We start from the raw sequence: 23567 nt of genomic DNA, 5'->3' as shown, positions 1-23567 counted from the left end.
GCCCGCAGTTGGGCCCGGGATAGTGTCAGCCTGAGCTCCCCAGCTGGGACGGGAGGGACCTATGAGGGGGTGCAGGGCTGTGTCCGCAGTCCTCTCTCCGGTGAGACAGAGAGCAGAAATCACGAGCACAGCTCTGTTTTCCAGAGTAGCATTGCTTACATTCCAGGATAGGGAACTGCCCCTGGCCCAGTGAGTTGCTTCTCGCAGCCAGGGCGAGAGGGACACAGCTTGTCTCTGACAGCAGAAACTGAGGACTAAGGAGACGCCCCCACATCCCAGAGTGTCCTGACACGGAGGCTTTGCTGGGCAGTAGAATTAGCATTTTTTGGGACTCTTTACCTATCCGGGAGGGGGGTGGACACAGCCTGTGCCCCCAGCTAGAGGGCGAGTCACTGGAGGGGACACGAGACAGAAAGCAACTGTCATGCCCTCGCCTGAACCCTCGGTGGGACCTGTGGGGGCAAATCCCTTCATTGCCCCCAATCTCGGGTACTGTTTGTCTATGCAGCGCCTGGCACACCGGGGCCCCGATCTCAGTTACTGTTTGTCTGTGCAGCGCCTGGCACACCAGGGCCCCGATCTCAGTTACTGTTTGTCTGTGCAGCGCCTGGCACACCAGGGCCCCGATCTCCGCTGGGACCTCCAGGACCTGCCTCAGTGCCCGGGGGCTGGGATACACAACATATCTAGATCAGTCGGAGCAGGACATCATGGCACAGCCCGTGGCTGACCTGCTGTCCCCCCGCAGCGCAGCGTTCCCCAGATTTCCAGGCTGGGTGTGCTCCATGCCCAGCCTTGCCCAGGGCGGGATGAAGTTTCAGCCCCGAAGCTCGCCCTGCCAGGCAGGAGTCGTTTGGAGCGCACTGTGTCGGCCCCGGTGTTGCTACAGACCCCCGAGTCCTGAGGCAAGAGCCCGGCTTGGTCTTAAGCAACGGCAGCCCCCAGTGAAACCCTCCCACTCCTTCCTGCCCGGTGGCTGGGGCTCCTGCCAGCATCGGCCCGACCGTTCATTGAACAACAGCCTGGCGCCACGCCTCATCACCCTCACGGGCCAGGCTGGGGGCTCTGTGCGGGTGTTTGGCTCCAGCCCAGCAGTGGTGGCAGGCCAGGTGTGACGGGTGCGTGTCCCCACAGGGCCGAGCGGGAGGAGGATGCTGCTGATGCGGGTCGTGTGGCTCTCAGCGCTCTGCGCCATGGCGCTCGGTGAGTTCGGATCCCCCTGGGTCAGGGGGAGGGGGTCGGGGCTGGGGAAGCCCTGATGCAGCTGAAAACTGAGGGGGCAGAAAGGGCGGGTGGGAAATAAACCATGGAGGCACCCATCAAACCTGCCTCCTGGCCTGGCACCCGGGACTAGACGTGACTCTGCAGATCCAGAGACGCCCGGATCATCCCCTGCCGCCCAGCCCATTCCCCAGAGCCCTTGTGTTCATCACCCCACAGGACGAGGCTCTGGCTCTGCCCACGGGGAGCCGATCCCAGGGTGTCGCACACCTCCCGCCCAGGCCGTGGCCCCTGCCAGCCCAGCTCCATCCAAACTACCCCAGGGGCATCCCAGAGCCAGAAAGCATCCCAGCATCCAGAGGGGCAGCGAGCTGGGGTTAGGTGGACGAAGGGGGTGGGGGAGTGGGAGCAGGGGCAGAGGGGTGGGGTGGGGGGAGCAGTAACAACCCTGGCTGGTCCCCAGCTCCCATCAAGGCCCTGTTAGCAGGATTTGTCCTAAGAATGTCCCTGCAAGCTAGGAATTGGCTCTTGGATCTGAGCAGGGCCCATCTACCCCGGCGTCCCGTCTGCAGCAGTGGCCAGTGCAGGATGCTCCAGTGGGAGGTGTGAGCCACCCCGTAGTGGGCCATGATGGAAGACTCTGGCCATAGGGGAATTTCCTTTCTGTTCCCATATGTAGTGGCTGCCCCAAGCCCTGGGGCAGGGGCCCGTCCAGTCACACCCACGTAATGCTGGCTGGTCTCGTTCTCCACGGAAACCTCTGATCCTTTGCTGGATCCTGCACTTGGTCTCAGTGACAGCCAGTGGCAGGGAGTTCCACAGGCTAACTGAGCCTTTTCTCGGTCAGATGTTCTGACCTTCCAGTTTCTGGGACAATGGGCTCCATCCTGGTCCCCTCGTCTCTGAAGGGATCGGGCAGGAGGATTGGGGGGAGGGTCAGCAGCGGGACACCAGAATGAGACCTTCCCAGCTGGAACGTGAGTGGAAAGGCTGTGGCGCAGAGGGGAGAAGTCAGCGGGATTCTAATGACCGGAGGGGGCAGAGGAAACAGCCGGGCAGCTGAGCTGCAATCCCAGCCGCCATCTCTAGCCCAGCCCTTGCTTGGCGTCCCTCCAGCCTGGCCTGGCGCCCCATTGGCCCTCATTGCTGCATGTCCACACTGTGCCGCACACAGCCCTGGCTGGCCTGGGCAACACCCACCCCATTGCTGCGGGCCTGGTCCCACTCAACAGCAGCCCTGGGCCTGTGAACTGGTCAGATGGTAGCATCCACATTCATTCAGCCCTTCCCCCCCGCCGCTCCTGCATGTTGCAGGCTGTCCCCCCATTATCTTCCACTCCCAGTGGGGGGCCCGGCCACCGAGAAACAGAGTCCGGCTGAGGACCCCGGTGCCCTCTCTCCTCATCCACCACACGGCGGGAATCGCTGCACCTCGCCGGCCTCCTGCCGCCAGCAGGTCAGGGGCATCCAGAACTACCACATGCACAAGAACGGCTGGGCCGACATCGGCTACAAGTGAGCGGTGCGGGGTGCAGGGTGGGGCTGACGGGCAGACTCGGGACCACTGCCACCCAGCAGCCGCAGGGGGGCAGCACAGACCACACTCAGGGGTAGAGCTGCGGGAGGCGGGATTAGTCTAGAGAAGCGATTTGACTTTTATATTGAATATTTTGGGCAGAAGAGAGGGCATCGGGGAGGGGTGCACCCAGGGTCCCTGCTGTACGGGGGAGGGAGGGAGGGACAAATGCATCTGGAGATAATGGGACCCCAGCCATGGGAGAAGGGGAAATGGGAGGCCCAGAGCCCCTGGCAGGGGGAGATCAGGGCGGGGTGGAGGCTGTGGGAGAGCAGGGGATGGGAAACGGCCACTTATGGAGCTTGTGGGGAGGCCGCAGGGAGCCCCTGGGTTGTGCCACAGGCTCGGCTGACAGATGCCGCGTGGCCTGTGCCCTGCTCGTATGTGACACAGCCCCGGGCCGACGTTATCGACGCGTTTCACCGGGGCCGGGCTGACGCCCCAGAATGAAAGTGTGGCCGGGATATTGTGCTCTTTGTGTAACGTTTTGAGGTTGTGACACTGGGGGATGGAAACCCAGCCGGGCATTTGCCAAACAGCGCGATGCAGCTGAGCGCCCCATTCCAGTCTGTTTCCTCAGGGGGGCTTCAGCTCTGTGAGCCAGGATTGAGACTCTGTCTCTGACGGTCCCAGGTTCAATCCAGGCAGAGCTAGCAGTGAAGCTGGGGGAGCTGCCACGAGCGCTGGGGAGGGGAGGGTGCGGGCGACGTGCCTGTGCAGGTCTCACACTGCGCTCTGCCTGCAGCTTCCTGATTGGCGAGGATGGCCGAGTCTACGAGGGCAGAGGCTGGAGCACGATGGGGGCCCACGCCCAAGGCTGGAACCATAATTCACTGGGATTCAGCTTCCTGGGAAACTTCTCCAGTACGTGGGTCCCTTCTATACGGCTTTCCCCAGCCAGGCACCGAGGGGAGCTGGGAATCCCTTCTGCAGGGCTCCTGCCCACAGCTGCTCTCCCCAGCTCACCTTATGCCTGGGGCCAGGGGCACTCCTGGGGACGGGGTAACTCATGACAAGGGGTCAGTGCTGCAGAGCGACTGGGCTGGCTGCAAGCAAACACCGTGGGCTTTTCATGCAGCCACAGGCCAGGGCACAGTAGCCGGGCTCAAAGACCTGAGGCTGAGTAGCAGCAGGGAGGTGGGGTCACCTGTATATGGTATTACTGGGCCCATCACTGACCCCCTCTCCGGTTCGGGGGCCCTGGGAGTTTGCTCCACTGGCTACGCACCCTCGCTGTTAGACATCTGGGCCTTATTTCCCATGGGAATCTGCCTGGCTTCGTCTCCTGCCCCCTCTTCTGCCTTTCTCTGCTCAGCTAAAGCACCCTCCAGCTCCTGAATTTTCTTCGGAGGAAGGTGCTTGGGCCTGGCGATCCTCCCACCTCTCAGCTTCCTCTGTCATCAGCGGAGCCGGCTCAGCTCTGGCCCTCTCGCCCCGGCAGCCATTTCCCCAGCCCCTGGGTCATTTTTGTGGCTCTTTTCGGCCACCTAGACAATTTTTCCACGGCCCTTTTAACACGTGGATCCCCAAGCTGGGCGCAGGATCCAGTATCGGTCTCCCCAAGGCCGGATATGGGGGGAAAATCCCCTCCCTGCCCCTATCCGCCACTGCCCCATTTATCCAGCCCAGGATCCCATTTGCCCTGCACGTCCCCGTGTCACCCTGGGAGTCCGTGTTGCTACTTGTCCACCCTGACCTCTAGATCCTGTCCAGAGCCCGGCTCCTCAGGATACGGCCCCTGGGCTGGAGGTGGGGCCTGCGTCCCTGGAGGTTAATCTGTGCATATGCCTGGATTAACATGCATTGGGTTTGCCTAGGCCCTGCCCAGCTCGCTCTGTAGGACAGCGCTGGCCTCACCAGACAGAGAGCGCCTGAGCCGGGCACTCACAGGCCTGGTGCAGCCTGTGCCCCACTCCCAGCTGAGAGCTTGGGGGCGGGGGTTGGGCTTCAGCCAGAGAGCTGCCCCGGGCTAACACAGCTGGCCTCGCCGCCTTCCCGCTGGGCTCCGCCACTGCTGAGCTTCCTGTCCGCGTGGCACCAGGCTGGGGCACAGGGTCCTAGAATCTTAGAAGATGAGGGTTGGAAGGGACCTCAGGAGGTATCTAGTCCGACCCCCTGATTAAAACAGGACCCACCTCAGCTAAATCATCCCAGCCAGGGCTTTGTCAAGCCGGGCCTTACAAACCCCTCAGGATGGAGATTCCACCACCTGCCTAGGTAATCCAGTCCAGTGCTTCACCACCATCCTCGTGACAGACTTTTTCCTATAAAGAGAGACCTTGACTAAGCAAAATGCAGCGGGAAGAGGTGCATTATTCGGATGCAGCAATGGTGGTGGTGGAATGACACTGACATGGCTTATCAAGAGCATCGGGTGGGTGGGGGGTATTTATACAGGCCAGTCACAGCCCCTGTGCAGCAGAGAGGGCCAGGGTGAGATTAACAGGGTCGCTGTGTTCTGCAGACAGAGCCCCCAACACCGCCGCCCTGAACGCCGCCGAGAGTCTGATCCAATGCGCCGTCTCCAAGGGCTTCCTGAGCCGCAGCTATACCCTGAAGGGGCACCGTGATGTGAGCTCGACCATCTGCCCCGGGGACGCCCTCTACAACATCATCCGCACGTGGCCCAGATTCGAAGCCTGAGTCCCTGCAGCCATGGGGCAGACCCCGCGCCCAGCGCTAACCCCACCCGTGGCTTCTGCTTCTTTTCTTCTCACATACCTGCTGCCCTCCTGGGATTTGAAGAGCAGGGATCTGATCGTTGGGGTTACGCTCCCAACTCACCTGGGCTCCACTGCCCTTCCCCAGGGGTAAGATTGGCTCATTCCGTCTCGCCCGCTTTCAACTTGCCTTTTGCAAACGGTGCAGCAGGGATACGCTGACACAGCCTGCGCTCTCCCGCTGCAGTCTGAGTTCCCCATTTTGCTGCTTCTCTGTCTTAACTTTTTCATTTCCTTCAGCTTATGATTAAAAGTTTCACATGCCAAGTACTGAACTGGCTCCCATTTAACTCTTTCTCCTCCACTTTCTTTTCAACCTCAGATATACGCAATGTGCACGTGTGAGTCCATGGGCCAGGCTTACGTTGTGTCCTGTGCCCTCATAGAACCTCCATGCAAACAATCCAAGCGCTCCTTTATTATTCCTACTATTGTTTAGCTCGTATTTTGCTCTTTAAAGTGTTTTCCCGAATTAATTTTTCATTTTATTTATTCTTGTATCTCGTCTTTGAACTTTTCCCCTCCCCTGAATGTGTCGATTGCAAGGCCGCTGTGGTTCTGCGCACCTGGACCATCCCAGCCAGAGTCAACACACTGTCAGGTCTTTAGTCCGTGACCCTGGCCTGTCATGTCCCAGCCTGGCAGCTGATAAACGTGGGTGTGAGGTTCACCATCCAGGGAAGCTGATTTATTACCAATTTATCTTTGATCTTACTTCATACTTAAAGAGAACGCAAACACCCAGTCCCTTGCCTTTAATTATTATTAGTACAGCGCATCTACAAAAAGGCACAGAGATTATTAAATCAGTGGAATCAAAACTTGCCGCTGTTGACAAAAACAACAGACTGATCCAAGGGATATCTTTTTTCACAGCTTGCATATAGTTTGGATAATTTATTTCCAGTTTATAACCTCCTCTGCCCCAACCTGAGGCTCTAAATATGTATTTGTCTAGTAAATTTCATCGACTTCCCAGCTCACCATCACACATCTGCTGCTTAAGCATACATTTTTACCATCTCAATATGTTATTTACGTGGATGGGGGGGGTGACCTTTCCACTGCCCAGTCCTGCAGCCCCTAGTGTGTGGATACCATGGGAGTTAGGTGCCTAAATGTCTTTGAGGATTGGGCCCAGAATCTTGATCCCGTTGCTGGCAGAGGGGATTCTGCCTGAGCAACTGGGAAACACCAAAATGTGGTAGCGGAAGCGGCTGTCCCGGGGTGTCTGAGTTTTCCAGGCTTGTCATTCGGTAATGTTGGAGCTTAAAGAAAAAAAGTGATCAGACTCAATCTTTAGGTTTCCCCAGGCTTTTCCTGACTTGAAGGGAAATTCTGAGTCCTAAAGGCCAGATCAGCTCCCTGCCCACCCTCACTAGGGATCTGGGGCAGCTCAGAGCACGGGGCCGGCAGGGGCTCCAGCCAGAAGTAGGGACACTGAGGCCACTGAGGATCTCTGACAGATCTCTGACTCCCGCGCCAGGGTGAGGAACGCCCAGGCAGAGCGTAAGATGTTGGGAGATGACGAAGGTAACTGCAGCCAGGAAGTGGGGGAAGGACTTCTTCCCAGGTGCTGCCTTCCTCATAGCCTGTGAAAATGGAAAGGACCCTGGGCTGGGTGCGGGAGAGAATTCTGCTCCCCTTCACTTGGTGTATGGGGAACCAAAGGTAACCCCAGAGAGGTCAAGGAACTGTAGCAGGGTTGGCCGGCACCAAGCACCCCTCACAGCCAGAGGGCGCTCTGCAGCCCTTCCCCGTCTAGTGGGCAGAGAACTGGGACTCAGCCACTGACTGGCCTGGGAGCTCGGGCAAGTCCCTTGTCCCCACTCTGTGCCTCAGTTTCCCTTCCCACCCTTTGTCCGGTTAGTTCTTTAGGGCAGGGACTGCCTGTTTCATGTTCTGTGTGTACAGCACCCAGTGCAGTGTGGCCCTTTAGTGCCACTCTGAGAGACTCTCTGAGCTCTCCCCCACCCAATCCCAGTGGCTGGGGGTGTGTGGTGATGTTGTAACACATTAAATGATTCACTGCACTTCCATTTTTCGTTTGCTAGAAGCTGGTTTATTTTTCACTGCTCAGAAGCATCCAAACAAAGCAAGTGCTAAGCTGCAGGGTGCTGGGTTAAAGGCAAATTGCAATTGAATTAAAAAGTCCTGTGTGAGACTCTACGACGACGCAAAGGGCTCCTTCCCAGGAGCCTGCCGTGTGATGATCAAAACATTTTTCCCTTTTTCTCAGTGGAAGAGGTTCACGGGAATGTATTGTAGGGGAGTGAACGGGGCTGGGTCTAAAAGCTGTGAGAGCCAGATCCTGGGGCTGGAAAGGCAGAGCCGAGTGTCAGGGTTTCAGGGTCTCTGTGCGGTTCCATTTGTGTGGTGTGTTAAATAGTGACAAATTTCAGGGGGATTCAGGAAGAAATTTCAGCTGCAGATTTAAGTGGGGGGGTTGGGAGGAAAAGGCTGATTTTACTTGGGAATTGATCATTTCACAGGTTTTTAAAACGAGAATTGAGGCGACATTTCCAAAGCTGCCCAGGGATTTGCAGGGCCGTCGGGCACCGATCTCGGTTGAGGATTGGCCCCAGACTCCGTCTGGCTGCTTTAATAACCTCAGCCTGGGAGTGTGGGGAAGGGCAGCAGAGCCCAGGTGAGTTGGGAGCGTAACCCCAACGATCAGATCCCTGCTCTTCAGGTCCCAGGAGGGCAGCAGGTGGGTGAGAAGCAAGGAAGCAGAAGCTGTGAGTGGGGTTAGCGCTGGGCGCGTGGGCTGCCCCGTGGCTACAGGGACTCAAGCTTGGAACCGGGGCCACGTGCGGATGAGGTTGTAGAGGGCGTTCCCGGGGCAGTCGGTCGGGTTCACGTTGCGGTGCCCCTTCAGGATATAGCTGCTGCTCAGGAAGCCCTTGGAGACGGCGCATTGGATCAGACTCTTGGCGGCGTTCAGGGCGGCGGTGTTGGGGACTCTGTCTGCAGAACACAGTGACCCTGTTAATACTTGCCCTGGCCCCCCTCTGCTGCACGGGGGCTGTGACTGGCCTGTATAAATACCCCCACCCACCCATGCTCTCCATTAGCCACGTCAGTGTCATTCCACCACCATCACCGCTGTATTCGGATAATGCACCTCCTCCCGCTGCTGCATTTTGCTTAGTCAAGGTCTCTCTTTATAGGAAAAAGTCTGTCACGAGGATGGTGGTGAAGCACTGGACTGGGTTACCTAGGCAGATGGTGGAATCTCCATCCTGAGAGGTTTGTACGGCCCGGCTTGACAAAGCCCTGGCTGGGATGATTTAGCTGAGGTGGGTCCTGTTTTGATCAGGGGGTCGGACTAGATACCTCCTGAGGTCCCTTCCAACCCTCATCTTCTATGATTCTAGGACCCTGTGCCCCAGCCTGGTGCCACGTGGACAGGAAGCTCAACGGTGGCAGAGCCCAGCGGGAAGGCGGCGAGGCCAGCTGTGTTAGCCCGGGGCAGCTCTCTGGCTGAATCCCAACCCCTGCGCCCAAGCTCTCAGCTGGGAGTGGGGCACAGGCTGCACCAGGCCTGTGAGTGCCCGGCTCAGGCGCTCTCTGCCTGGTGAGGCCAGGGCCGTCCTACAGAGCGAGCTGGACAGGGCCCAGGCAAACCCAAAGCATGTTAGTCCAGCCACAGCACAGTTAAACCTCCAGGGACGCAGACCCCACCTCCAGCCCAGGGGCCGTATCCTGGGGAGCCGGGCTCTGGACAGGATCTAGAGGTCCGGGTGGACAAGAAGCAACATGAAGTCCCAGGGTGACACGGGGACGTGCAGGACGAATGGGATCCTGGGCTGGATAAATGGGGCAGTGGCAGGTAGGGACAGGGAGGGGATTTCCCCCCCACATCCGCCCTTGGGGAGACCGATACTGGATCCTGCGCCCAGCTCGGGGATCCACGTGTTAAAAGGACCATGGAAAAATTGTCTAGGTGGCCAAAATGAGCCACAAAAATGACCTATGGGCTGGGGAAATGGCTGCCGGGGCAAGAGGGCCAGAGCTGAGCCGGCTCCGCTGATGACAGAGGAAGCTGAGAGGTGGGAGGATCGCCAGGCCCAAGCACCTTCCTCTGAAGAAAATTCAGGAGCTGGAGGGTGCTTTAGCTGAGCAGAGAAAGGCAGAAGAGGGGGCAGGAGACGAAGCCAGGCAGATTCCCATGGGAAATAAGGCCCAGATTTCTAACAGCGAGGATGCGTAGCCAGTGGAGCAAACTCCCAGGGCCCCCGAACCGGAGAGGGGGTCAGTGATGGGCCCAGTAATATCATATACAGGTGACCCCACCTCCCTGCTGCTACTCAGCCTCAGGTCTTTGAGCCCGGCTACTGTGCCCTGGGTCTGTGGCTGCATGAAAAGCCCATGGTGTTTGCTTGCAGCCAGCCCAGACGCTCTGCAGCAGTGACCCCTTGTCATGAGTTACCGCTTCCCCAGGAGTGCCCCTGGCCCCAGGCGTAAGGTGAGCTGGGGAGAGCAGCTGTGGGCGGGAGCTCTGCAGAAGGGATTCCCAGCTCCCCTTGGTGCCTGGCTGGGGAAAGCCGTATAGAAGGGACCCACGTACTGGTGAAGCTGCCCAGGAAGCAGAATCCCAGTGAATCATCATTCCAGCCTTGGGCGTGGGCCCCCATCGTGCTCCAGCCTCTGCCCTCGTAGACTCGGCCGTCCTCGCCAATCAGGAAGCTGCAGGCAGAGCGCAGTGTGAGACCCGCACAGGCACGTCGCCCGCACCCTCCCCTCCCCATCGCTCGTGGCAGCTCCTCCAGCTTCACTGCTAGCTCTGCCTGGATTGAACCTGGGACCGTCAGAGACAGAGTCTCAATCCTGGCTCACAGAGCTGAAGCCCCCCAGAGGAAACAGACTGGAATGGGGCGCTCAGCTGCATCGCACTGTTTGGCAAATGCCCGGCTGGGTTTCCATCCCCGAGTGTCACAATCTCAAAACGTTACACAAAGAGCACAATATCCCGGCCACATTTTCATTCTGGGGCGTCAGCCCGGCCCCGGTGAAACGCGTCGATAACGTCGGCCCGGGGCTGTGTCACATACGAGCAGGGCACAGGCCACGCGGCATCTGTCAGCCGAGCCTGTGGCACAACCCAGGGGCTCCAGCGGCCTCCCCACAAATTCCATAAGTGGCTGTTTCCCGTCCCCTGCTCTCCCACGGCCTCCACCCCGCCCTGATCTCCCCGTGCCAGGGGCTCTGGGCCTCCCATTTCCCCTTCCCCCATGGCTGAGGTCCCATTATCTCCAGATGCATTTGTCCCTCCCTCCCGCCCGCCCCCGTACAGCAGGGACCCTGTGTGCACCCCTCCCCGATGCCCTCTCTTCTGCCCAACATATTCAATATAAAAGTCAAATCGCTTCTGTGGACAAATCCCGCCTCCCGCAGCTCTACCCCTGAGTGTGGTCTGTGCTGCCCCCTGTGGCTTCTTGGGGGCAGTGGTCCCGAGTCTACCCCTCGTCCCCACCCTGCACCCCGCACCGCTCACTTGTAGCCGATGTCGGCCCAGCCGTTGCTGTCCATGTGGTAGTTCTGGATCCCCTTGACCTCATTGCTGCACGCAGTTTGTGAGCTGCAGTAATTTCCTTCCGTGTGGTGGATGATGGCGAAGGGCACCGGGATTTGCAGTGAGACCCTGTTTCTTGGGGGACGGGCCCCCCACTCGGAGCGGGAGACAATGGTGGGGCAGCCTGCGCCGTGTGGGGGAGGGGAGAAAGGGCTGGATTAATGTGGGTGCCTCTCCCCCCAACCGCCGGCCAGGCAGCATCAGCCACTGGGTCTGCAGCTGGATCGGGCCCAGGGCTGGTGCTCTGAGTGGGGCCGGGGGTGCAGCAATGGGGTGGGCATTGGCAGGCTGGCACAGGTCGTGCATGGCGCAGGGAGGACCCGCAGCAAATGAGGCCAATGGGGAGCCAGGCCAGGCTGGAGGGTTGCCAAACCAGGGCTGGGCTGGAGATAGCGGCTGGGACAGACACGCCTAACTCACCCTCGGGGCTGGGGAATCTCCCGCCCAGGGTGTGCGGCTCAGAAATTGCCTGTCTCCTCTGCCCCCTCTGGTCATTTGCATCCCTCCGGCCTCTTCCCTCCGTGCCACAGCCCTTCCACTCACTCTCCATCCGAGAGGTTCTCCAGGTCCCTGATCCTTCTGGTCTCCCACTGCAGCCCCCCGCTCCTCCTGCCAGATACTCCCAGGGACGGGGTAGCCAGGACAGAGCCTGTCTCCCGGAAACTGGCAGGTCAGAACAGCTGACCCGAGAAAAGCCTCATTGTGCGCAATCTGCCTGTGGAACTCCCTGCCACTGGCTATCTCTGAGACCAAGTGCAGGATGCTGCAAAGGATCAGAGGTTTCCATGGAGAACGAGACCAGCCAGCGTTACGTGGGTGAGACTGGACGGGCCCCTGCCCCAGGGCTTGCGGCAGCCACTACATATGGGAACAGAAAGGAAATTCCCCTATGGCTGTGTTATTCCATCATGGGCCGTTACACGGTGTCTCACACCTCCCTCTGGAGCATCCTGCACTGGCCACTGCTGCAGATGGGACGCCGGGGTAGATGGGTCCTGCTCAGACCCAAGAGCCGATTTCTAGCTTGCAGGGACATTCCCAGCGTGAATCCTGCTAATGGGGCCTTGGTGGGAGCTGGGGACTAGCCAGGGTTGTTACTGCTCCTCCCACCCCACCCGTCTGCCCTGCTCCCACTCCCCCACCCCCTCCCTCCTGCTCTTCCACCTAGCCGCCCCTCCGGATGCTGGGAGCTGGTACTTTCTGGCTCTGGGGTAGTTTGGATGGAGCTGGGTTGGCAGGGGTCATGGCCTGGGCGGGAGGTGTGTGACACCCTGGGGTTGGCTCCCCGTGGGCAGTAGGGCTCTGGGGGAGGGCTTCAGGGGATGATCCAGCCTGGCCTTGTGGAAGGACGGGCTGGAAGGCAGCTGACGAGCATCCCTGGCTGTGCAGGGAGAGGCCCAAGCCCGGGTGCCAGGCCAGGGGGTATGTTTGACGGACACCTCCATCAGTAAATTCCCATGCCTACCTTTCCGCCCCCTCGGTTCTCAGCATTGGATTCCCCAGCCCTGCCCCCCTTCCCCTGGCCCAGGGGGATCCGAACTCACCGAGCGCCATGGCGCAGAGCGCTGAGAGCCACACGACCCGCGTCAGCAGCATCCTCCTCTCGCTTGGCCCTGTGTGGACATGCACCCGTCACACCTGGCCTGCCATCACCGGGAGGGGGCACTGCTGGACTGGAGCCAAACACCCCCCAAACACACACCCTGCTGGCTGAGAGTCCCTGCACGTGCTGGAGGAGGGGCTGCACTGCTCCCTTTGCGGGTACACGGCTCCCCCAGGGGGGCTGAAGGCTCTGAGATGCGCTCCAGGAGGCAGTGAAACCAGGTGGCTTCCCCTAGTGGAAGAGTGAGACCCTAAGGGGGGCTGGCACCGTAAGGGGCCTCCCAGGCACTGTTGCAGAGCGCTGGGCCTCTGGATCCGTGACAGTCCTGCCCCCAGAGAGCTGTGTGTCCGCCCCCACCCGGTCACCTCCCGCCGGCCTCCCTCAGCAAGACGGGAACAAACCCAACCCAAGGAGACGTCTGCCACCTTGCAAATGTCAGACTCCTTTTCCCTCCGTAGCGCAGGTAGAGCGTCCGCTGGGCGTCCTGCCGGGCTCCTTCTGCAGCGCTGCAGATCCCAGCTCTGCTCACCTCCGCTGGCACCTTTAAAGGGAGCTGCTCCCTGCTCCCTCCAAACTCCTCCTCTGGCCTGGGAGTGACCTGCAGGTGTGGCAGGGCGGAGTCACAGGGGGACAGGGTAGCTCCTTAACCCCTCGCTCTCTCAGCAGGCAATTTGCACAAGCATCAAAGGGCCCCTTCGTGCCAGGTGCTGCAGACACAGAGTGAGAGATGGTCCCTGCCCCGAAGTTCCCAGTATCTCTATGCACAGATTTTGTCCTGCTGTAACTCTGTGGGGTGGTGGGGTTGGTTTCTTACCGATACAGTTATACTAGTTACAGCAGCAGTGTGTGTGCGGTTATCCCGGGATAAAGGTGCCTGGGTCCTGGATTATACCTGTAAAACCTTCTCGTCCGGGAATAGTTCTCGCCCGGTTGCAGTGGTATAATTATACTCCCACCAGGGCTGTGACGTTCTAACCAGACTGGCACCGTTACACTCCTACAGCTTTTGTGTGCAGGTGAGGCCAGCTTGCGGGGTGACCTTGGCCAAGCCCCTGCCCTGTTCAGTGCCTCAGTTTCCACAGCGCAGTGAGATCTGCTGGTGAGAAGGGCTAGGCGAGCACTAAGGCGTTGTTAGCCGTACGGCACAGAAGGGGGAACAGCGGCTGGAGTCGCCCCAGGCTGGAACCCCCCTCTCCCTCCCTCCTGCCTGGGGTGCTCCAGCTGCCCAGTTTCTTGCTGACACCGTGATATCCCCAGCCAGTCCGGCCCGGCCCAGCTCTCTCTGAGCAAGCGCCTTGATTCCTACGGTGAAAGTACAGCAGAGAAAACACATTAAAACCAATCAACGAACCTACCCGTGTGCTAACGAGCTGACCAGAGATCCCCCATTCCAGCTCCAGCCAGGGCTCCGGCCGTGATAGAGCCCGTCAAACCTCACCCAGGAGCTTTTCTGCGTTTATAAAGTCAGCACAGCTTCAGCTTCGAACACGCCCCGCCGTGACCCTGTGAGTGACCCAGGCTGGGCCCCTGCTCTGGGAATGGATCCTTCGCAGCCAGTGGCTGGTTCCTCAGGGCGTCGCTTCTAAAGGCTGGGTGCGGAGGTGGATTGGCATCCCCCCCCGGCAGGTATTTCCTAGGAATCCCTCCTCACTTTGTTTGTGCCAACAAGGGAAACCCATTGACCTAGTGCCTGGACAGGCTCATCCCCCTGCCTGGCGTTTCTGCCATGGCCTGTCAGAATGTCACATTTCTACTTTGCATTTAAGACGCAGTCTGAGAGCTGCTGGGGCCGAGCTCTCCCAGCCCCAAATCTTTGCCTTTATTCCGTCCAGAACTGATTGAATTTTCTTCACTTCCGGCACTTCGCAGCTGCCTTACTTAATCCTGAGACTTGTCCCCATAAAGCTCAGACCTGCTCCATCGAATCCTACTGGTCCTTGCGCACACCATGGTTTACTGCTGCACCCAGCTTCACCACGCCCAGCTGCTCCTGTGCTTCCCAATAGCCACCTCCCTCCTCTTCCTCCCGTTTCTGACAACGTCACGTCTGCACCTTCTCTTTGGCTCATTCCGTCTCGCCCGCTTTCAACTTTCCTTTTGTAAACGATGCAGCAGGGATACGCTGACACAGCCTGCGCTCTCCCGCTGCAGTTTGAGTTCCCCATTTTGCTGCTTCTCTGTCTTAACTTTTTCATTTCCTTCAGCTTATGATTAAAAGTTTCACATGCCAAGTACTGAACTGGCTCCCATTTAACTCTTTCTCCTCCACTTTCTTTTCAACCTCAGATACACGCAATGTGCACGTGTGAGTCCATGGGCCAGGCTTACGTTGTGTCCTGTGCCCTCACAGAACCTCCATGCAAAGAATCCAAGCGCTCCTTTATTATTCCTACTATTTTTTTGCTCCTATTTTGCTCTTTATGGTGTTTTCCCCAGTTAACATTTCATTTTATTTATTCTTGTATCTTGTCTTTGAACTTTTCCCCTCCCCTGAATGTGTCGATTGCAAGGCCGCTGTGGTTCTGTGCACCTGGACCATCCCAGCCAGAGTCAACACACTGTCAGGTCTTTAGTCCGTGACCCTGGCCTGTCATGTCCCAGCCTGGCAGCTGATAAACGTGGGTGTGAGGTTCACCATCCAGGGAAGCTGATTTATTATCAATTTATCTTTGATCTTACTTCATACTTAAAGAGAACGCAAACACCCAAGCCCTTGACATTAGTTATTATTAGTACAGCTCATCTAAAAAAAGGCACAGAGATTATTCAATCAGTGGAATCAAAACTTGCCGCTGTTGACAAAAACAACAGACTAATCCAAGGGATATCTTTTTTCACAGCTGAGTTTTCACAGCTGAGTGTCTGAGTTTTCCAGGCTTGTCAATTGGTAATGTAGGAGCTTAAAAAAAAAAAAGATCAGACCAAATCTTTAGGTTTTCCCAGGCTCTTTGGAGGATGCAGCTTCCCCTGCACCTCACATCTCTGTCAGGGTGGCAGGATGCCGGGATCGCAGAGAGGAGGCTGATGGGGTGAGGAATGTCCTTTCAGCAGTGACAGGGGACAGCTGCTTAAGACGAAGGCAGGTTCTTGCATCAGGGCTCACGTAGCTATGGCAATAGCAGGGACGGCTGTCTGGGGCCATGAGAACCTGGGAGGAGAGAGGGGTTTAGTGGTCAGAGCAGGGAGGTTGGCAGGCTGGACTCCTGGGTTCTTTTCCCAGCTGTGGGTGGGGAGTGGTGTTGAGTGCTCAGACTGCTGTGTGTGGGTGTCAGATAATCCATCTTCTGTGCTTTTGAGGGATGATATTATGTCTTCAAAAGCAGAAGAGGAGAATCAGACCCTTCAGTTAGCTCCAGACCTGCAAGGGGCTGCGTGAGCCAAAATGCAAAGAGAATAGCTGTTAAGGAGAAGGACCGGGTGAGGGGTCATCTTCCCCCTGCCATCGTCAGAGAGGAACCGTGTTCCTTGTGTGCAGACAAATGCCCCGGGAAAGGGGAGCGGTGAGACCTACTGACATGAAGGGAAATTCTGAGTCCTAATGCAGGCCGGATCAGCTCCCTGCCCACCCTCACCAGGGATCCAGGGCAGCTAAGAGCACGGGGCCAGCAGGGTCTTCTACCAGAAGTAGGGACACTGAGGCCGCTGAGGATCCCTGACAGATCTCTGACAGCCGCGCCAGGCTGGGGAACGCCCAGGCAGAGCGTAAAATGTTGGGAGATGACGAAGGTAACTGCAGCCAGGAAGGTGGGGAGTAGAGAGACTTCTTCCCAGATGCTGCCTTCCTCATGGGCTGTGAAAATGGAAAGGACCCAGAGCTGGGTGGGGGAGGGGGTGTACTTGGCGTATGGGGAACAAAAGGTCACCCCAGAGGGGACAAGGAACTGTAGCAGGGTTGGCGGCTCCAAGCACCCCTCACAGGCAGAGGGCGCTCTGCAGCCCTTCACCCTGGCTGTCTCCTTCACATAGCTCCCTGATCAAACTCACCCCAGTCCAAAGGAAATTAAAACATTCCCCACGCCGGCGCCAATTCCTTCACTCTTCAAAGTCCCACAGGTCCCCCAGGCCCAAGCCCAGCTCAGTGCCCCTCTCCCCTTAGTCGGGGGGTGCCCAGCCCTCTTTCCCAGAGCTGGCACCGCTCAAATTCTCTGCAAGAGCATCTGAGCTGAGCTAATCAATCTCCTCCTCCTCCTCCTTCAGCCAGCTCCAGCTTCTCAGGCCTCTGAGCATCCCCCAGCTCCCTGCAATGCCTGCGTCCTTTACTGAGAATTTCCCGCTGCCACTCGGGTGGGGCTCACCCTGGCATCGGGCTGGCTCAGCCCCAGGCTCTCTAGCCCTGGGCAAATCCAAGTCCCCCTGTCCCCAGGATCAGTACTCCTCCCCCTACCCCAGAGAAGCTGAGGTTCAGCCCCTGGAGACCCCGGCCCGACCTCCAAGGGCTGGGACAGAGGAAGGAAGCTGGCCCTGGGGAGGGTTACAGAGTCTCCCTTGCCTGGTCCCTCTGCTGTTTACAGCAGGGCATAGCTGGGAGGGGGCAGAGCAGAGCCAGAGGGGCTGAGCTGGGTGAAGCAGCCAAGAACTAGCGTAGCCCAGACCAGCTGCGCTGACGGGCAGCCAGGATGACCTGCAGGGGAAGACGCAGGCCCAGAGCCAGGACAGCGGGCGCTGGCCATGCTGCACGTCAGCCTGCAACTGAACATGGCAAGCAGCTGGGGAGAGCCAGGGGGGCCCCGGGCAGAGGGCCCAGCACAGCCAGGGAGATTTTACCGGACAAGGGGCCTTGCAGGCCAGGCTCGAAAGGGGGTTGTGACTCCAAAAGGGGCACTGACACTGGGGAGAAGGGTCCTGCCATGTAGAGCCTGAGGGTGCATGGCACAACTAGAGCAGGTGTGCGACCCGTAGTGTTACTCCAGCACAGCAGGGCCTGGACCGGGTGAAGAACAGACTCTGACCTGTCCTCACCTCCCAGAGATGGAGCCTTTGTCTCCCTTATTTTCCTGACAGTTGGATTGAGAGGCAGCACCGTCTAGTGGGCAGCGCCCTGGGGTCTTTTTCCCCACTCAGCCAGTGACTGGCCCTGGGAGCTCGGGCAAGTCCCTTGTCCCTGCCCTGTGCCTCAGTTTCCCTTCCCACCCCTTTGTCCAGTTAGCTCTTTAGGGCAGGGACTGCCTGTTTCATGTTCTGTGTGTACAGCACCCAGTGCAGTGTGGCCCTTTAGTGCCACTCTGAGACACCCTCTGAGCTCCCGCAGCCAATCCCAATGGCTGGGGGGGGTGGTGATGTTGTAACAGATTAAATGATTCACTGCACTTTTATTTTTCGTTTGCTAGAAGCTGGTTTATTTTTCACTGCTCTGTAGCATCCAAACAAAGCAAGCGCTAAGCTGCAGGGTGCCGGGTTAAAGGCAAATTGCAATTGAATTAAAAAATCCTTTGTGAGACTCTAAGACTGCGCAAAGGGCTCCTTCCCAGGAGCCTGCCATGTGATGATCAAAACATTTTTGCCTTTTTCTCAGTGAAAGAGGTTCACGGGAATGTATTGTAGGGGAGTGAACGGGGCGGGGTCTAAAAGCTGTGAGAGCCAGATCCTGGGGCTGGAAAGGCAGAGCCGAGTGTCAGGATTCGGGGACTCTGTGCGGTTCCATTTCTGGGCTATGTTAAATAGCAACAAATTTTGGGGGCATTCAGGAAGAAATTTCAGCTGCAGATTTAAGTGGGGGGCTGGGAGGAAAAGGCTGATTTTACTTGGGAATGGATCATTTCACAGGTTTTTAAAACGAGAATTGAGGCGACATTTCCAAAGCTGCCCAGGGATTTGCAGGGCCGTCGGGCACCGATCTCGGTTGAGGATTGGCCCCAAACCCCGTCTGGCTGCTTTAAAAACCTCAGCCTGGGAGTGTGTGGAACTGGGCGGATCTGATGTGCCCGTCCAGGGTGGGATCTAGCGTCCAGGCCTGGCGTCTGCGAAGGAAGCAGGCTGGTGGAGGCAGGTGACTCCCAGCCGCCATTAGAAATCTGAGCCCTGGGGACGGGCAGGGGAGCCCAGGGGAGTCGGGAGCGTAACCCCAAGGATCAGATCCCTGCTCTGCAGGTCCCAGGAGGGCAGCAGGTGGGTGAGAAGCGTGAGGCTGCCCCTGCTGCAGGGCGGAGGTGCCGTTCAAGGAAGCAGAAGCCACGGGTGGGGTTAGCGCTGGGCGCGGGGGCTGCCCCGTGGCTGCAGGGACTCAGGCTTTGAACCTGGGCCACATGCGGATGATGTTGTAGAGGGCATTCCCGGGGCAGCTGGTTGGGTTCACGTTGCGGTGCCCCTTCAGGGTATAGCTGCGGCTCAGGAAGCCCTTGGAGATGGCGCATTGGATCAGACTCTTGGCGGCGTTCAGGGCGGCGGCGCTGGGGGCTCTGTCTGCAGAACACAGCGATCCCCTTAATACTCGCCCTGGCCCCTCTCTGCCACACAGGGGCTGTGACTGGCCTGTATAAATACCCCCACTCATCCCATGCTCTCCATTAGCTACGTCAGTGTCATTCCACCAGCACCACTGCTGCATTCGGATAATGCACCTCCACCCGCTGCATTTCCTTAGCCAAGGTTTCTCTTTCCGACCTGTGCCCCAGCCTGGTGCCACGGGGAGAGGAAGCTCAACAGTGGCGGAGCCCAGCGGGAAGGCGGCGAGGCCAGCTGTGTTAGCCCGGGGCAGCTCTCTGGCTGAATCCCAACCCCCACCCCCAAGCTCTCAGCTTGGAGTGGGGCACAGGCTGCACCAGGCCTGTGAGGGCCCGGCTCAGGCGCTCTCTGTCTGGTGAGGCCAGGGCCATCCTACAGAGCGAGCTGGGCAGGACCCAGGCAAGCCCAATGCATGTTAGTCCAGCCACACGGACAGATAAACCTCCAGGGACGCAGGCCCCACCTCCAGCCCAGGGGCCGTGTCCTGGGGAGCCGGGCTCTGGACAGGATCTAGAGGTCAGGGTGGACAAGTAGCAACACGAACTCCCAGGGTGACACGGGGACGTGCAGGGTGAATGGGATCCTGGGCTGGATAGACGGGGCAGTGGCGGGTAGGGGCAGGGAGGGGATTTTCCCCCATATCCGGCCTTGGGGAGACCGATGCTGGATCCTGCGCCCAGCTCGGGGATCCCCGTGTTAAAAGGGCTGTGGAAAATTGTCTAGGAGGCCGAAAAGAGCCACAAAAATGACCTATGGGCTGGGGAAATGGCTGCTGGGGCGAGAGGGCCAGAGCTGAGCCGGCTCCGCTGATGACAGAGGAAGCTGAGAGGTGGGAGGATCGCCAGGCCCAAGCACCTTCCTCCGAAGAAAATTCAGGAGCTGGAGGGTGCTTTAGCTGAGCAGAGAAAGGCAGAAGAGGGGGCAGGAGACGAAGCCAGGCAGATTCCCATGGGAAATAAGGCCCAGATTTCTAACAGCGAGGGTGCGTAGCCAGTGGAGCAAACTCCCAGGGCCCCGGAACCGGAGAGGGGGTCAGTGATGGGCCCAGTAATACCATATACAGGTGACCCCACCTCCCTGCTCCGACTCAGCCTCAGGTCTTTGAGCCCGGCTACTGTGCCCTGGGCCTGTGGCTGCATGAAAAGCCCACGGTGTTTGCTTGCAGCCAGCCCAGTCGCTCTGCAGCAGTGACCCCTTGTCATGAGTTACCCCTTCCCGAGGAGTGCCCCTGGCCCCAGGCGTAAGGTGAGCTGGGGAGAGCAGCTGTGGGCGGGAGCCCTGCAGAAGGGATTCCCAGCTCCCCTCGGTGCCTGGCTGGGGAAAGCCGTATAGAAGGGACCCACGTACTGGTGAAGCTGCCCAGGAAGCTGAATCCCAGTGACTTATCGTTCCAGCCTTTGGCGTGGGCCCCCATCGTGCTCCAGCCTCTGCCCTCGTAGACTCGGCCGTCCTCGCCAATCAGGAAGCTGCAGGCAGAGCGCAGTGTGAGACCCGCACAGGCACGTCGCCCGCACCCTCCCCTCCCCAGCGCTCGTGGCAGCTCCCCCAGCTTCACTGCTAGCTCTGCCTGGATTGAACCTGGGACCGTCAGAGACAGAGTCTCAATCCTGGCTCACAGAGCTGAAGCCCCCCTGAGGAAACAGACTGGAATGGGGCGCTCAGCTGCATCGCGCTGTTTGGCAAATGCCCGGCTGGGTTTCCATCCCCGAGTGTCACAATCTCAAAACGTTACACAAAGAGCACAATATCCCGGCCACATTTTCATTCTGGGGCGTCAGCCCGGCCCCGGTGAAACGCCTCGATAACGTCGGCCCGGGGCTGTGTCACATACGAGCAGGGCGCAGGCCACGCGGCATCTGTCAGCCGAGCCTGTGGCACAACCCAGGGGCTCCAGCGGCCTCCCCACAAGCTCCATAAGTGGCCGTTTCCCATCCCCTGCTCTCCCACGGCCTCCACCCCGCCCTGATCTCCCCCTGCCAGGGGCTCTGGGCCTCCCATTTCCCCTTCCCCCATGGCTGAGGTCCCATTATCTCCAGATGCATTTGTCCCTCCCTCCCGCCCCCGTACAGCAGGGACCCTGTGTGCACCCCTCCCCGATGCCCTCTCTTCTGCCCAACATATTCAATATAAAAGTCAAATCGCTTCTCTGGACAAATCCCGCCTCCCGCAGCTCTACCCCTGAGTGTGGTCTGTGCTGCCCCCTGTGGCTGCTGGGTGGCAGTGGTCCCAAGTCTGCTCATCAGCCCCACCCTGCACCCCGCACCGCTCACTTGTAGCCGATGTCGGCCCCGCCGTTGCTGTCCATGTGGTAGTTCTGGATGCCCCTGACCTCCTTGCTGCACGTGGCCAGCGAGGTGCAGCGATTCCCCACTGTGTGGTGGATGATGACGACGGGCACCCGGGTCCTCAGCCAGACCCTGCTTTTTGGGAGACGGGCCCCCCACTGGGAGCGGGAGACAATTGTGGGGCAGCCTGCGCCATGTGGGGGAGGGGAGAAAGGGCTGGATTAATGTGGGTGCCTCCCACCCACCCCCGGCCAGGCAGCGTCAGCCACTGGGTCTGCAGCCGGATCAGCCCAGGGCTGGTGCTCTCAGTGGGGCCGGGGGTGCAGCAATGGGGTGGGCGTTGGCAGGACAGCACAGGCCGTGCACGGCGCAGGGAGGACACGCGGCAAATGGGGCCAATGGGGAGCCAGGCCAGGCTGGAGGGTTGCCAAACCACGGCTGGGCTGGAGATAGCGGCTGGGACAGACACGCCTAACTCACCCTCGGGGCTGGGGAATCTCCCGCCCAGGGTGTGCGGCTCAGAACTTGTCTGTCTCCTCTGCCCCCTCTGGTCATTTGCATCCCTCCGGCCTCTTCCCTCCGTGCCACAGCCCTTCCACTCACTCTCCATCCGAGAGGTTCTCCAGATGCCTGATCCTTCTGGTCTCCCACTGCAGCCCCCTGCCCCTCCTGCTAGATATCCCCAGGGATGGGGTGACCAGGACAGAGCCTGTCTCCCGGAAACTGGCAGGTCAGAACAGCTGACCCGAGAAAAGCCTCATTGTGCGCAATCTGCCTGTGGAACTCCCTGCCACTGGCTATCTCTGAGACCAAGTGCAGGATGCTGCAAAGGATCAGAGGTTTCCATGGAGAATGAGACCAGCCAGCGTTACGTGGGTGAGACTGGACGGGCACCTGCCCCAGGATTTGGGGCAGCCACTACATATGGGAACAGAAAGGAAATTCCCCTATGGCTGTGTTATTCCATCATGGGCCGTTACGGGGTGTCTCACACCTCCCTCTGGAGCATCCTGCACTGGCCACTGCTGCAGATGGGACGCCGGGGTAGATGGGCCCTGCTCTGACCAATTTCTAGCTTGCAGGGACATTCCCAGCACAAATCCTGCTAATGGAGCCTTGGTGGGAGCTGGGGACTCGCCAGGGTTGTTACTGCTCCTCCCACCCCACCCATCTGCCCTGCTCCCACTCCCCACCCCCTCCCTCCTGCTCTTCCACCTAAACGCCCCTCCAGGTACTGGGAGCTGGTACTTTCTGTCTCTGGGGTAGTTTTAATGGAGCTGGGCTAGCAGGGGTCATGGCCTGGGTGGGAGGTGTGTGACGCCCTGGAGTTGGCTCTCCGTGGGCAGTAGAGCTCTGGGGGAGGGCTTCAGGGGATGATCCAGCCCGGCCTTGTGGAAGACAGGCTGGAAGGGAGCTGACGAGCATCCCTGGCTTTGCAGGGACAGGCCCAACCCCGGGTGCCAGGCCAGGGGGTATATTTGACGGACACCTCCATCAGTAAATTCCCATGCCTACCTTTCCGCCCCCTCGGTTCTCAGCATTGGATTCCCCAGCCCTGACCCCCTACCCCTGGCCCAGGGGGATTCGAACTCACCGAGCGCCATGGCGCAGAGCGCTGAGAGCCACACGACCTGCGTCAGCAGCATCCTCCTCTCGCTTGGCCCTGTGGGGACATGCACCCGTCACACCTGGCCTGGCACCACCGGGAGGGGGCACTGCTGGACTGGAGCCAAACACCCCCCAAACACACGCCCTGCTGGCTGAGAGTCCCTGCACGTGCTGGAGGAGGGGCTGCACTGCTCCCTTTGGGGGTACACGGCTCCCCCAGGGCGGCTGAAGGCTCTGAGGTGCGCTCCAGGAGGCAGTGAAACCAGGTGACTTCCCCTAGTGGAAGAGTGAGACCCTAAGGGGGGCTGGCACCATAAGGGGGCCTCCCAGGCACTGTTGCAGAGCACCGGGCCTCTGGACCCGTGACAGTCCTGCCCCCAGAGAGCTGTGTGTCCGCCCCCCACCCGCTCACCTCCCGCTGGCCTCCCCCAGCAAGACGGGAACAAACCCAACCCAAGGAGACGTCTGCCACCTCGCAAATGTCCAGACGCCTTTTCCCTCCGTAGCGCAGGTAGAGCGTCCGCTGGGCGTCCTGCCG

General features: G+C 59.3%; 2 protein-coding genes across 2 annotated transcripts; one reads left to right on the top strand and one right to left on the bottom strand.

The window, feature by feature from the left end:
* Positions 1–1151: 1151 nt before the first annotated feature.
* On the top strand, positions 1152–5440 carry LOC137158708 (peptidoglycan recognition protein 1-like). The gene is given in 5 exon segments (XM_067556552.1): positions 1152–1203; positions 2536–2634; positions 2637–2736; positions 3543–3661; positions 5262–5440. Coding segments are annotated over 5 exon segments (549 nt in total).
* Positions 5441–8194: 2754 nt separating this feature from the next.
* Positions 8195–23567, bottom strand: LOC137159052 (peptidoglycan recognition protein 3-like). The gene is made up of 10 exons (XM_067557235.1): positions 23502–23567; positions 23016–23084; positions 21407–21608; positions 20484–20602; positions 18922–19094; positions 13137–13293; positions 12637–12705; positions 11015–11216; positions 10088–10206; positions 8195–8484 (listed from the first exon to the last, which is right to left on the bottom strand). The coding sequence occupies exons 2-10, from the start codon at positions 23065–23067 to the stop codon at positions 8306–8308; spliced, it is 1272 nt and encodes a 423-aa protein (XP_067413336.1). The 5' UTR covers positions 23068–23084; positions 23502–23567; the 3' UTR covers positions 8195–8305.

The sequence above is a fragment of the Emydura macquarii genome, unplaced genomic scaffold (assembly GCF_026122565.2).
Source record: "Emydura macquarii macquarii isolate MOO-44397 ecotype Brisbane River unplaced genomic scaffold, CSIRO-AGI_Emac_v2 contig_1790, whole genome shotgun sequence".
Taxonomy (NCBI): domain Eukaryota; kingdom Metazoa; phylum Chordata; order Testudines; family Chelidae; genus Emydura; species Emydura macquarii.
This window is presented reverse-complemented; position numbering and strand designations above follow the sequence as displayed.

What these genes read in the sequence shown, in the direction of transcription:
- LOC137159052 (XM_067557235.1), bottom strand. Translation starts at nt 23,067, where the DNA reads ATGCTGCTGACGCAGGTCGTGTGGCTCTCAGCGCTCTGCGCCATGGCG. An exon ending in GGGGCCGACATCGGCTACAA is followed by an intron (nt 20,603 to 21,406) that starts GTGAGCGGTGCG and finishes CTCTGCCTGCAG; the next exon opens with CTTCCTGATTGGCGAGGACG. An exon ending in GCTCTGCGCCATGGCGCTCG is followed by an intron (nt 11,217 to 12,636) that starts GTGAGTTCGGAT and finishes CACACGGCGCAG; the next exon opens with GCTGCCCCACCATTGTCTCC.